This window comes from Rhynchophorus ferrugineus, unplaced genomic scaffold (genome assembly GCF_030347505.1).
Source record: "Rhynchophorus ferrugineus isolate W39M unplaced genomic scaffold, kcgeb_rfMv2 rfM2, whole genome shotgun sequence".
NCBI lineage: Eukaryota > Metazoa > Arthropoda > Insecta > Coleoptera > Curculionidae > Rhynchophorus > Rhynchophorus ferrugineus.
Window position 1 is genome coordinate 17,066,294 of NW_027472581.1, and position 15,111 is coordinate 17,081,404.

The 15,111-nt window shown below is 30.3% G+C and overlaps 1 protein-coding gene across 1 annotated transcript; it reads right to left on the bottom strand.

The window, feature by feature from the left end:
* Positions 1-3,831: 3,831 nt before the first annotated feature.
* LOC143190805 (uncharacterized) lies at positions 3,832-14,745 on the bottom strand. The gene is made up of 9 exons (XM_076395374.1): positions 14,607-14,745; positions 14,301-14,500; positions 13,718-13,861; positions 13,485-13,571; positions 8,112-8,225; positions 4,939-4,960; positions 4,610-4,809; positions 4,143-4,286; positions 3,832-4,004 (listed from the first exon to the last, which is right to left on the bottom strand). The coding sequence occupies exons 1-9, from the start codon at positions 14,611-14,613 to the stop codon at positions 3,915-3,917; spliced, it is 1,008 nt and encodes a 335-aa protein (XP_076251489.1). The 5' UTR covers positions 14,614-14,745; the 3' UTR covers positions 3,832-3,914.
* Between the last annotated feature and the right edge of the window lie 366 nt (positions 14,746-15,111).

A 15,111-nucleotide genomic window follows, 5' to 3' on the forward strand; every position in this document is an offset into this window, starting at 1 on the left:
CGTTTTAACCAAATGCTTATGTATATTCTGAACAATTACATACATATCTAGGTAGATATATCTTCCACACTCTACAATAAGATTTCCTACAATTATCGAATATTAATTATATACTCACCTTTAGTTGTTTACACTTTCATCACACTCTCTTTGGAAATTTTCGACCCCGACTCCTATATTCAAAAAGTTTCATTCAAGTAAATAGTTAACCTGTTAGTTTTCAATCTATATAACATATGTTCACGATTCCATCATTTGTCAATTTTTTATTGTAGGTCTGGTCAAGTTCATCCAAACCCAAGATGTTATTAACCATTCCTGTTTCCAGCATGAAGTACCATATATCTACAATGAATTATTAATAAATATTATGACTAAAAAACCTAATGAATTATTTTTCCAACATATACCTTTTTCCATCAATTTTTGTTTTCTTAATAATATTCTTGTTAACATAGACATATAGTTAACATAACCATTCTGAAATATCCATGTCTCATATAAAAACAGAAACTGAAGTAAAAAGTCTTCCTTCAAATTATATCATGAGTAACAACATCTGATCTATCCAATTATTTTTATTGCCACTTGCCTGTTATAATTTTCATGAAGAAGCCACCTTCCCTATTGTCTCCTTCAGTAAGCAAATGTACCCTTCGTGATATTTTTCAATTCTAGTATATCAGATAGGTAGAATAGGCAAAAATTAGCCCCAATTCATTTGAAAGCTGCTAATCTGAATATATTTGATTTGACCTTTTGTTTTTTTGACAATTTGGAATACATGTTTTATCACTTTAACATATAATTGTTGTATTTTTTTCAAATTATGTAATAAAAGAGTATAAAAGCTTAAGGGACGTTAATATTTCACTTGTAGCATAGGAAGCAGTAAGAAAAAGTATTTTTATGATCGTAGTAATAAACCAAGGTACCACAAGAAAACTAAGTAGCAGCAATATATCAAAAAATAAAACCTAAAAAAATACGTAAAATAAAATACAGCTACAATAATCGTGCATTTATAAGAACATATGATTAATATAAGAGTTAGATATCTTAAGCCAATTACGCAATGTTTAACGCATATTTAGCAAAATAAAGGTACTTTTATCTGTGTACAGTACACAGTTGGTAGTAATAAATCATTATTTGTTACCATTGTGAGTGATAAGCTATCATTGTATTATATTTACTTTCATCTCTGTCTCAGACGTTTACATATATCCTCTCTACTTATATCTTATATTACTGCAGCGATTTCCTAAATATTACAGTAATTTAAATTAGTACTATACGTATAAAATTCTTCTTTGTTCAAATAGCAAACCTACTTCAACCTAAATGTAATTGTGAAAACGTTTTTCATTATGTTGACATTGCATTCAATTACTACATATTCATTTAATTTTCAATATTTTTTTTAATCAGCCGGTACATATTATAACTTGAAATATAATTATTTTCATAATTATAACCAACGATAGATATTAATAAAAATGCAAAGTATCAATGTAGAACCAATTTCTATACCGCCAATTATAGTTTGTAAAAATGTTAAATTCGTTTTAAACCCGAAGTGGTTATTCTCTTGTAGTTTTATACTAGTTATAAAGAGATAGAATGCTGTCTAATGCGTCGAAATATATAACGGACCTATACAATTCCAAAAGTCTTTAAAAATTTGACTTGGGTTTGTACTAGAGAACCATGTTGCTAAATATTTGAAACATTCTTTAAAGGATTAATAATTAGAGTGTATAAGCCGAGAAACGTTGAAAATCAAATTTCTAAGTTGATGCGGCAACATTGCGACATGCTGACGTCATAAATTTTGATGAAGTGCATTGGCTGTTTTATTGGACGGGTATAAACTAAAGATCGTCGACCGCGGAGAAATTATCGATATATCCGAGAATAAAAAATATCTACATATAGGCCAAAATATCATTTTACAAAATATAATAATTTTTCAGTATCGCTAATATATACATTACCGCTATTATAAATAAAAACTAATATAAACTCATGGCATTTTTAATGTATTTCAACTGAAGCAGTATTTATATAGTCCATTCGAAGTTATTTTGTACATACGCCATCTAAATTGAGTCGTCAAATCGTCGTAATATTGCCGCATCAATTCTGAATTTTAGTTCAGTTTAACATCAACATAAAACAAAATTCTAATTTAAGTAAAGTAATTGAACAAAAATGTTATCAAATATAATTTATTTTAACATATAGCACATTTAAAAGCTACAGTTAATTATACAGCTACATATTAGTTTATAGGTTAGAGTTATATCCTATCACTATTGCTTTCAAGAATTTTGTATACGTAAGATAACCGGACGACTTTGACAGGCTCATGCCTTTACGTGTTCGAACTAATCAAACAGCATTGTGTCTCTTCTTAATTACAATGAAATGAGACGGAAAACATTGTCTGATTCTAAAACTAATTTACAAATTGCGACAGGAAATACATTAAACATCTCGATGGCGTATGTACAAAACAACTTTGAATAGCCTATAGATTAAATATTACAGTATATTAAGTTATCATCACTATCAATTATATACAGTTGTGCATCAGCAACACATATTTTTAAAATTGAAAGCTAATTACTTTTCCTGTAATTGCATTTTATTGATTGTAAGAATATATTTTTACGAATCACTTATGATTCGGGACGGGACGGAATTAATACACCACTTATGGCCTTGGAATAAAAGAGAAACTTTATTTTGATCCCTGTTAATTTATACCCACTCGATACAAGTCACAGCGCCCTCTACTTCACATTCGAACAGAATATTGTAAACCTTTTATAGGATTTAGATAAAAACAATTTGAAAAAACCAGAGAATTAAATATTATATCCAATGCTCAACGGCCATAAAAGATAAGTATTTAAAATATTAAAAAGAATTTAGTAATATAAAATCCAAATCTGAGAAATTATTATTTATATACCACATGTTTTCATTTGCAATTTGAACACATTACTGTTACTTGTTTAATTTTAAACATGTCAAAATTATAGTGATTATATTAGCTGTATTTGAGGAAATATACGTAAGTTAATCCCATAATTTATTATTTAATGATTCAATATGCCCCTCCAATAAAACAGCCAATGTACGTCATATATTTCATTATTATAATGAAATATATGACGAATATAATTATATACATAGCCAAGTGTAGTTTGTAAAAATATAAATTTATTTTTTGAACATGTAGTGGATTTTTGCTTTTCTTTTTATCTCAGTTTAAACGAGATAAAATGATACCTATGCGTCGGAACATGTAACCTAATCAGTCTATAACACATAATACAATTTGAGTTAGTGATGGTGGTCTACAATTTTTTTTAAAACATTAGTCATAATAATCGGAGGTTATGAACCCGCAAATGTACTAGTAATGCACTCGCCAAACAGTTAAATGTGCGCGATGACAGTGTAGCTATGCACTACACTCAAACGCAATCTACCATATGAACTGATTAATAGACACATAGAGTGATATTTAATAATCGCAAGAATAAGTTAGAATAGTTAGAACAGACTTTAAAAAAAGTTAAAATAGCATCTAGAATAAGATAGATAGATTTAGATTATAAGTTGTATATCAGATCATTGGCAATGTTTTACATGTCAGGATAGTTATATTATATAGCGGAAATCATATAATAATACTTATTACCCACGGGCAGATTGTTGAAGTTCGATTGATTAATAAAATATCTCAAATAATACATCTAATATGTACATCGGAGAATAAGGTGTAATTATTATTTAAATAAAATGTCCAGATATGACAATATTATATGTATTTTATAAAACTAGTATAAGAATAAACACCCATAATATAATGTATGCAGTTATATATAATAGAAAAGCTATTAACGGCGTCTCACCAAAACTTCATATTTCTTCATCGATATTTCTTTTCCACCATAAGATATGTAGCAAGTTCTGTGACTAGGATGTACCTACAAAAATATATTAAAACTAAGAAACCATGCCAAAATTAATTACTCATGAAATTAGTTAAATTTAATTAATTAACTGAATTGTTATAATCATTATATTAATTGAATAATTTTTATTTAGATTTAGTCGATTTATACCTTCCCAACTGTAATGGATCCTGAATATGGAGCCCTTCCTATATAAAGGTTTTCACCACTTGACGTTTTACCACCAACCACTGCATCGAGTGGTACCTGTCCATCACTGGAACTCACCCATTCGAATCTCTCCTCACACAATACCTAACAAACACAAAAATATACAATATTGTTGTCATACAGCCTATATATATAAAACTAATATTAATTACAATATGCGATAATACTATCACAAGAAAACAATTCAATTTGGACATAAATACTATATACTATATAAATACTTCTATTATTTACGATTTTAATCGAAATTTAGAGATGTTCTAATATTCAGACGAACTAACGAAACAAAAACATTTCCTTTCAAAATCAATTAGCATAAATGTTATAGTTGTTATATAAAGAAAAAAACGTAATAACGGAATGCGCTTTTCAAACCGAAGTGTTAACAGAAACTTCCCTGAACTCACTTGGTACGTGGATTTTGGTACTTCTTTGCCTGCATATGCAGCATAAGCGCATTTTCGTCCTGGAATAATTTTAGCGGGGATCCAATCCCCTTGGACGAACGCTCGACCTACGTAAATGGTATTACCATCCGAATCATGTCCTCCAAGAACAGCGGAGGTGGGAAAAGGACCGTGTACGGTGGATTCTACCCAATAATACCCTTGAAAAAATTACACTCCAAACATAACCAAATCCAATTCGAACACGCAAGTGAAGATATGTATTTTAATGGAAAATATAAATATTACTTAACAAATATTACGCTAATAAATATTATATATTAACTTACCGCTCATTGCAATTGTATCTGATTACAAGTAAAGCAAAATATCTTGTTTTATATGGTGCTATGAAAGCCTTATCGTCGCTTTACAGTAGATAATACTAAAGTAAAAAGGTTGGGAGTAGTTTCAAAACAAATAAAGAAATACTGTAGAAATTAGTTTAGACATCTAATGTATTTATGTTCGGTATTTGTGTGTGCGAGGTTTATTGTGTCAGATTACTTTACGATGATTAAAAATACTCGGAATGCATGTACAATGGTTCAAAACAACAGATAATTTCTAACGGACAAATTCATTTCTATCATATCGAACCTCTAGTAGCCGGAAAATCCTGACATCCGATGGTGTAAACAAACTGATATATTTCGAGAAGCGCTTGACTTGGGAAACTCGTTGAGAAAGTCTTTACTTTTCTACAAATAATTACGGGTCAGATTCCGACAAGGACACTTAAGCCAACCTTCGCTCCCAACACGAGGGAGGGGGCGATCTCTACAAAATGAGTTGCATCCGTCTAATTATCCTTCCCTAGCTCCAGAACTTATCATATCTCGGTCTGCAGTTCGACCGCAGGTTCCAGTGATTAGCTCAAATCTAGTACACTATTTGCTAATTCAATGGCGCGCCCAGACTATTCTTCCCACTCCTTTGCAAACAAAGCAAACAAAAAAATCCCCCAGGAAGCAACTCTATATAACATGCTAGTCCGTCCAATCTACCGCTACGCAGCACCGGTGTGGTATAGGTACGTCTCTGAGAGACAACTTGCAATAGTATTCCAGTCCAAAATGCCCGCGCGTTACTCAATGTCGTTACTTATTTACTTTATATTTTGAAAAGGTACTAGCATAATATCCTCTTATAAGGACTGTGGCTTTTTCATGCAAATCATCTTGCGCTTGTCAGCTTTTATTTTGTCATACTACTTAGTGTCTGAAATAATTTTAACACAGTTAACAAATATTTTACCTTCAAAGTAGTAATAAAATTGCTAGAATATAATCAAACACCATGCGGTAAATACAAATTCACACCTGTTCTTCCTAATTCTTGTCTCTATCATTGACGGATGAATTGTCTGATGACTCCCTTTATACATTTTGTGCAACCAAATAAAGGTAATATTCTTAATTTAAGGTTTTATTATGTCTACCTCATAGAGAAATTTCCACTCATAGAGAAATTTTCATTCATTTGAAATTTTTAATTGATGACACCCTAACAAATATTTTCTTAACAAGGCAATACAATTTGGCACTATTTAAATATACAATAGCTCTACCCTAAAATTATTGAACACCCTGATTGTTGTTCTAAAAAGTTAAAATACTGCATAAGTATTAAAAATATTTTTAAAATACTTTACAATTAAAAATTGTATTTATTAGTACTAGTTATCCAGTTATCTTAATCAATTATTACCATTTTGCAAGACTTCTTTAAATGGAGACATCACATTGACAGCATAGATTAACTGAATTAATATTCTCATTATTACCACTAACACCTTCATAAGTAAGTTGATTTTCTGTAAACAAACAATAGATGAACAGACAAGTAGGAGATAGATAATTTTATATGTACGTGATAAAAATAATGTTGGATATGCATTTCTCCTAATCCCTGTTCGTGAAGGAAGGGTAATTCTAAATTCTTCACTAAAATGTCTGTGACAGACACGATGACTGATATATTTGCATTATGTTTGATCCAGATAATTTACTATTATTTACTTTATCTACCCATTTTTGGAAAAGATCGAGATCATTCTTTGGGAAACGATGTCTAATTTCGGTAGTAGATTTACACCCAGGTATACTACATCTTTTATTGCACGGATGCATTTTAATCAATTTTTATATTATTACTCAATAATAATTAATGTAAAACAGAAAATATACTATAACAATTTAAAAATAATTTAAACTACAGCCACAATAATTTATGGATTAGAATTGTTTAATTATATTTACTTTATACTTTTTTCCACAACACCCATTAGGTAGAAGCCCTGGAGGCCTAATCTACCTAATTAACAATTGTATATCCAAGTATTATATTTTACTCTCAATAAAGAGCATATTTCCCTTTTTACGTTTAGTTCTTCTTTCCTTCGATGTTATGTTTCCCTGTCTAGAATTCTCTATAATACATTTACCATATCTGCAAAAGAGTTTGTCATTTGTCTCAGTAACTTAGTAAGTGCTTTAAAATTTTGTATATATTTCAAAATTATACAATAATATATGTTTTTTTATCAATTGTTATTTTACTTATTTAATTGATAAACATAGTTCTTTAAAAACTAATAGTCATTTAATGTTTGTAATGTAAAAAGTTCCTTTAATATAATTTTTCTCTACTGTGAGTATTATATATATATATATATATATATATATATATATATATATATATATATATATATATATATATAACTTAAATACAAAATAAAGAATGTCTTTTATTTGTGCCATTTTTTACATTAAATGATTACTGTTTCTGTCGATCGAAAAATCGATTCGAAATTGTCGATTGTTTTCTAATAAAATTCGTGACTAATGATTCTAAATGATTTCTAATTTTGTTGATGTATTACCTGAAATTTCTTAAAATATTAAATCACCTTATTTCAGCGTAAAAACAAATTTCATAAGTTGTCACCTGGTTTTGATTATTCCTTTATGACAGAAGTAACGATAAAAATCAAATTATGTCATAAGTAACATCTAAACTAAATACATGAAAAAAAACCAATTAATACTCATTTGTACAAATTTGTGCAAATTTACATTAATCCAAAAATTATTTATCAATACCATGTAAAATCTATTATTTGCCTTTTACGAATACTAACCGGCCAGACAGGTGGTAAAATTGTATTATACCTTTACATCTATATATAGTTATGTATGTACAAATTAATAAATATAATTCAATATCTTATTATTTATTTATTGTTACTAGTCGTTGCCGACTGACTGAATTTGTCTTTACGTTAACTTAAATCTATATAGAGGGGGACTCATCGGCCCTATCTTAGTCTCTGGTGTAATAATTTGTATGCATTAACAATGCTGTATCTCTATTAAATGCACCACATTACATTACACTACACAAGATTAAGTGTACAATAATTGTAATACTTCGATAGTGACATAAGAATGTATCATCATACCTCCTTGGCGATACTCTTGATTTCCTGAACGACAGTCGTTATCCGAAAGTCTGGATGTTTGTAATCAGTCTTGTAGTACCTGAGTGCGCCTACACTGCCTCTTGGGACTTCATTCTGGAAAACTTATATTGTATTAATATTAATTTTCTTATATTAGATATTATAGTAATTTATTATGTACTGATAATTGTGATTTTCTTCCAATTGACCATTTTCCTATATTTAAACTCCAGTTCTTTCCTTTTCTTTTTACATTTTCCTGTCAGTGAAATTCAGCAAGATTCACTCCAAGATACTTAGGGTTGTTACTGTATCAAATGATGTATTATTAATGGTTATTTTTGCTTATGCGGTCTGATTATACGTGAACTGCACATGCATAGATTTACTTTTGCTAACATTTATTTTCCAGGTTTATGGTTTCCATTGTCTGTTATAACTCTAGTTTCGCTTTTTCGCTTCTTCGTCTCGGACAGCAAGAAGCGCTGCATCATCAGCAAATGTAGCCTTCGTGATATTTTCCAATTCTAGCATTTCACATGGGTAAAATAAGAAAAAATTAGCCCCAATACATTTCCTTGTTGTACACCTGCTTTAGCTTCTTTTATTCTAGAGAAAAATCTCTAGAAGTCTTGTGCTTTTTACCCTCATATGCAATTCAAAATGAAAAAGAGGTTTTAAGTTAAGTTAAAAAAGCAAAATATCGTTTTATATTACTTGATTTTACTCTGGATGTAATCATCCAGGAGTACATTTATGTCGTTATAAGATATGTTAATTTAAAAGACGATGAATTTAGTGCTGAACAACACAGCAAGTAGAGCTTTAACCAACTTTTAGAAGATTATGGTTCGGACAATTGTAAAGCGCCCGGACAAGAACACGACAATGGTTCGAATTTGAAAGGATACATTGCTCCACAACATCTCCGGATTTGCGTATATGCACTTTCCCGCATAGAATAAACTATAGAATAGTATAAACCATAATGGCCTCCTTTTCTAATAGCCGTACTTTTTTTTCGAGTCAATCGGTACAGTCGATAAAGCCAAAACAACAAAAGAGTCTAGGATATTTAGATTTTGTCGTTACATTTTCAATTCTATAGCAATAATAATTAAATTGTTGTGTTATTCTTGGTGTTTTAACATACATGGGTTTTAAAATATGGAAGAACTAGGGTAAGTGCAGAATATAATGTTAAATTTTTAAAAGTTATAAAATCCAACCAACATGAATTTTATTTATAGTGGGAATGTTAGCTGTCGAATTTATAACACATCTTTTTCAACGACATCTAATAGGTATCAAGATTAGTAGCGATAATATTAGGAGATTTTTAGGAAAATTTTACTGCTTTCCTATATAGTGGTGTCTTTTTCGTTTGGTTTTAACTATATTGGCCGTGCTTGATCTAAACGATTTTGGTCTTTTTTATGGTAATGTTTATTTATATGGTTCTTGGAGTTATTGTTAATTGTTTAAAAATGTAAATTTATCTAAATATAGAGTTTTTATAAAAATAGATAGGCACATAGAAATAATTTTTATTATTCCGTTTTATTCCTTATATTATTATATACTTTTTTTGATTATTCTTTTTTAAATAAAACGTGTTAGTTCCAAAATTATACCATTTTTATTTACTTCCTGAACCTATTTACCTGCTTAATATATTCGACATTAAATCTAATAATCACGACAAAAACTTTATAAAAAAAAGCTGAATAAGGTCAATTGAAAAGTCCGCGGCCTGACACATAGATGGCGCTACTGGAATTAAATCCATATGTTTTTTTAGTTTGCCCTAACCCTCAAAAGATGCGTGTATAAATTTAACAGCTGTCGGATCATTAGTTTGAGTGAAACAACATTTGTTATTGTGAAGGAAATGGATAAAAAGTAATTTCACGTATTGATAAAATATTGCTTTTTGAAGCGAAAAAGTATAGTTGAACCAAAAACTTGGCTTGATGCCGAGTTTCCGGGCACTGCCCCAGGAAAATCAACCATCAAGAATTGGTATGCTAAGTTTAGACGTGCTGAAATTAGCACCGAAGATCGTGAACGCAGTGGACGCCCAAAAGAGGTTGTTACCGACGAAAACATTTAAAAAATCCACAAAATGATTTTGACTGCTCACTTTTGATGATTCGCAGTAGTGGTTAAAGATGATCAAGCGTAATAAACCCGAGTTTTTACGTCCATATGTGACAATGAATGAAACATGGCTCCATCATTTCACTCCGAAGTCCAATCACAATCACAATGGACTGCACACGATGAACCCCCTGCAAGGCGTGGGAAAACGGAATAGTCTGCTGACAAGGTTATGGCGTCTGTATTTTGGGATTCGCATAGGATTATTTTCATTGACTACACTAAAAAAGGAAGAACCATCAACAGCGGCCGTTTGAAGGACGAAATAGCCGAAAAACGGCCGCATTTGAAGAAAAAGAAAATGCTGCTTCACGAAAACCATGCACCGTGTCACAAGTCAGTGAAAACGATGGCAACATCCATGAATTGGGCTTCGAATTTCTTCCTCATCCACCGTATTCTCCAGATCTGAACACCAGCGACTATTTCATGTTCTCAGATCTCAAAAGAGTACTCGCTGGGAAGTAATTTTCGTCAAATGAAGAGGTCATCGCCTAAACTGAGGCCTATTTTGAAGCAAAGGATAAATCGTACTACAAAATTGGTATTGAAAAGTTGGAGGATCGCTATAATCAGTGCATCACCATTGAAGGGAATTATGTTGAATAAAAAGAACTAATTTTGCCAATAAAATGTGTTTTACTATGGACTTTTAAATTGACCTGTTATCTTATATAAATTACACTATATAGCTTTACTTTTAATAAAATTATTGATAACACTTTCAATATCTACCTGCTTTAAAAAGTTAGACTATATAGAAATGCAAATACGATTTTCAAACCTCTCTTGGTCCATTCTCATTACCCTATGATCTCTCAGTTGTAGCTACAGAATTTGCTATATGCTATGTGCTACTGATTTGTGTCAGGCCGGGAACTTTTCAATTAACCTGTTATTTCCGCTTTTTCCTTCAAATATGCAATCCAAATATATATGACCCTTTGTTTTTTATCCATTTGGAATACAGCTTTTATGACTTTAACAATTAATTATTGTATTTTTATAAATTTATGATAATTAAAAATATTACAAAAGAGTATAAAAACTTAACGGACATGCAAATTTAACTTGCTTAATTTGAAGTATTAAGAAGAAGCATTTTTATGACCGTGTTACATACCATGAGAACGATCCAAACGCGGTAAAATGGCCAGCACACGGACTAATTGAAAATGCCAATAAAAAAAAATCAAGGGTTTTCTGTGGTCAATCATGAAAATTATAACAGATATTCAAAGTGCCAAAAGTCATGGATCTATCCCAAAAGGCATTCATATCGACAGCGGAAAATAACCTTCAAATATATACAGCGATTAATAATATATAGATATGATATGACTCATGATTAATTTACGTTGCAGACGTAAAATAGCATGCATCTTTTGTTTCACAACCTTCAAACGCATGTGACTAGATCACGTTGTTATTATGACTGTTTTTACTGAACCGCTAATTTTGGAATGTCTATCAACTCATACTTAATGCCGCTCATCACCTATTTACTTACAGAGGTAACTTCTAATTTATATCAGTTCATATTTTTTTACATATACATAAGGCACCGTGAACTTATTTATACCTTACAAGCTGTATCGAATTAAGAACATGTTTTTATTTTAATACTCATAATTCGTTAACAAAATATTTTATATTTAAACAAAATTCGAAAAGTAATTCAGAGATTGACTTGAAACATTCGAACGCAATATTGTAAATATTTTATAGGGTTTAGATAAAAACAATTTGAAAATACCAAAATATTAAAAATAATTTCCGCCAGCTTGGTAGCGCAGTGTTAAAGGCGATGGGACGGTCCTCCTATTGTTGCGATAGCCGTGGGTTCGAATCCGGAATTTGTTTTTACGACTGTTTAAAATGTATGAATGTTCTAGGCAAGAGTGTAAAATCCGACAAGGAAAATGATCCCAGTCACGCCAGTAACCAGGCTTTCCAATAACTCAACATCCATGAAAGATAAATATTAAGATAAAGATTAAAATAAATTCAATCAATATTAAAAAAAACCAATATGTCTACCAAATCTGAAAAATGATTACTGTTACATACATTACTGTTACTCGTTTAATTTTAAACATGTCAAATTACAGTGATTATGGAACATGTAACCGTTGGAACATGTAACCGAATAATAACTATAACTACAAAATACAATTTGAATTAGTAATGATGGGCCATGTTGCCGAGTGATAATAATCGGAGGTTATAAACCGGCAAACGTTGTAAACCAAAATTCTAAGTTGATGCGGCAACATTGCGACGTGCTGACGCCATACATTTTGAAGACGTGTATTGGAATACTTTCATTAACTCATCTGATATCTAACCAAAACTATGCGTATCAGATTCTAGCTTAAATACAGTACATTGATATACATTATCTTAACTAATTTTTTTTTACTCTTTGTGATTCTTATGTCTATATTATATTTACATGACATGCAGAAAATCACTTCATTAAGCGATCTTCTGTATAAAATATTATCATAATTAATTAGTCTTATTCTAAAGCTTATTCTGAAATTTATATATGTCCAGTAATCAGATCAGGTGGTGTTAAACGTTTTAGTCTACGCACTTCACTATCACGTCGCATATTTAGCTGATTGGCGAGTATCCCAATCTATATGCACTGACACTCTTTTGAAGTACTTCACACAAACACGTTGAATTACACTCGTTATAGGTTCTAGAGGAATATCGCGTTGTATCACTTTATTTTTTAACTAATTTGTAACAATTATTAAACAGCAACTTTCTGATGAAACTTCTGTTGATACGTTTTCATAGACACTATATGAATCAGTCATCCTATTTAAAGATAATGGGATAGAGGGACAAAAAGTAGTCAAATGGAAAAAGGCCAGACCCACACGATGGATGCATCGAAACTTCGCGGCCAATTGCTAGCGTAGTCGTGATGGAACACAAGATCTGTACTTTTGATCAATTATGTCTGTTTTAGACAAAAAATAATTAAATTATAGGTTTGGCCAACCATACATATCAAATGAATATCAATTTTCAAAATAACCCATCTAATATATACATCCGAGAATGAGGTGTATTTATTATTTAAAAAAATGTCCAGATATAGCAATATTATATATATTTTATAAAAGTAATATAACCATATGCAAGCATAATATAATGTATGCAGTTAAATATAAAGGAAACATATTATTGTTATTAACGGCGTCTCACCAAAACTTCATAATTCTTCACCGATATTTCTCTTCCTCCATAAGATATGTAGCAAGTTCTGTGACTAGGATGTACCTACGAAAAATATATTAGCACTAAGAAACCAAGCCAAATCTAAATATTCATGAAATTAGTTAACAGTTAAATTAAATTAATTAAATGAATTGTTATAATCATTATGTTAATTAAATCATTTTTATTTAGATTTAGTTGATTCATACCTTCCCAACTGTAATGGATCCTGAATATGGAGCCCTTCCAATATAAAGGTTTTCACCACTTGACGTTTTACCACCTATCACTGCATCCGGTGGTACCTGGCCATCACTGGAACTCACCCATTCAAATCTTTCCTCACACAATACCTAAAATACAGAAAAAATAAAATATTTATATACATACAACTTGTCATACATCCTATATACATAAAAGTAATATTAATTATAATATGCGATAAGACTATCATAAAAAAGAATTTTAATTTGAACATAAATAAGTTATAGATAAAATACATATTAGGTAGTAAAATAAAATGAATGTGTTTTAGAAATAACTTAATAGATTTTAATAAAAATTTACAGTTTTTCTAATATTCAGACAGCAAAAAGGTACATTCAATTTTGTAGCATGTAAAATACTGTTGATATCGGAAAACTGACGGCGAACTAACGAAACAAAAACATTTTCTTTTAAAACCAGTTATCATAAAAACGATAGTTGTTATAAAAAGACAACAAAACGTAATGATGAAATGTGCTTTCTCCGCTCAAACCAAATTGTTAACATAAACTTCACTGAACTCACTTGATACGTGGATGTTGGTATTTCTCTGCCTGCATATGCAGCATAAGCGCATTTTCGTCCTGGAATAATTTTAGCGGGGATCCAATCGCCTTGGACGAACGCTCGACCTACATAAATGGTATTGCCATCCGAATCATGTCCTCCATAAACAGCGGAGGTGGGGAAAGGCCCGTGTACGGTAGTTTCTGCCCAATAATATCCTAGAAAAAAAAACACTTCAAACCAAACCCACTTAAACACACCGAGATAAATATTTTGTATATTCACTTATTCCATTAAATATAAATACCACAGTTGTATACATACCACTCATTGCGATTTTATCTGATTACGAATAAAACGAAATATTTTGTTTTATATGCTTTTGTAACCTTATCTAGCCAATTGACAGTAGATAAGGCTGGGAGTTATAAGCTTGGGGTAAAAGGTTGGAGGCCTAAGCAACAATAAAAACGGAGGTAATATGAAAATTATAACAGTTTTTAATTGCACGTGTAAGGATGTAAATAAATATAAGCAGTATAAATACTATACAGTCATTGAATTATTTTTTTTAAATCTAGCCATTTTATCATGGTAGAACTTAACTTTTATCATTTTAAACTGTATCGTTAACAAGCTCTGTTGATCTCTTTGTTGAAACACTGTATCAACAAACTCTTCAAAACAAAAATTATTACATTATATATATATATATATATATATATATATATATATATATATATATATATATATATAAATATGTATATATATATATATAAAATGGAATGTTTTTAAGTAGTGCTGTGAAAGCCTAATTTAGATGTCATCA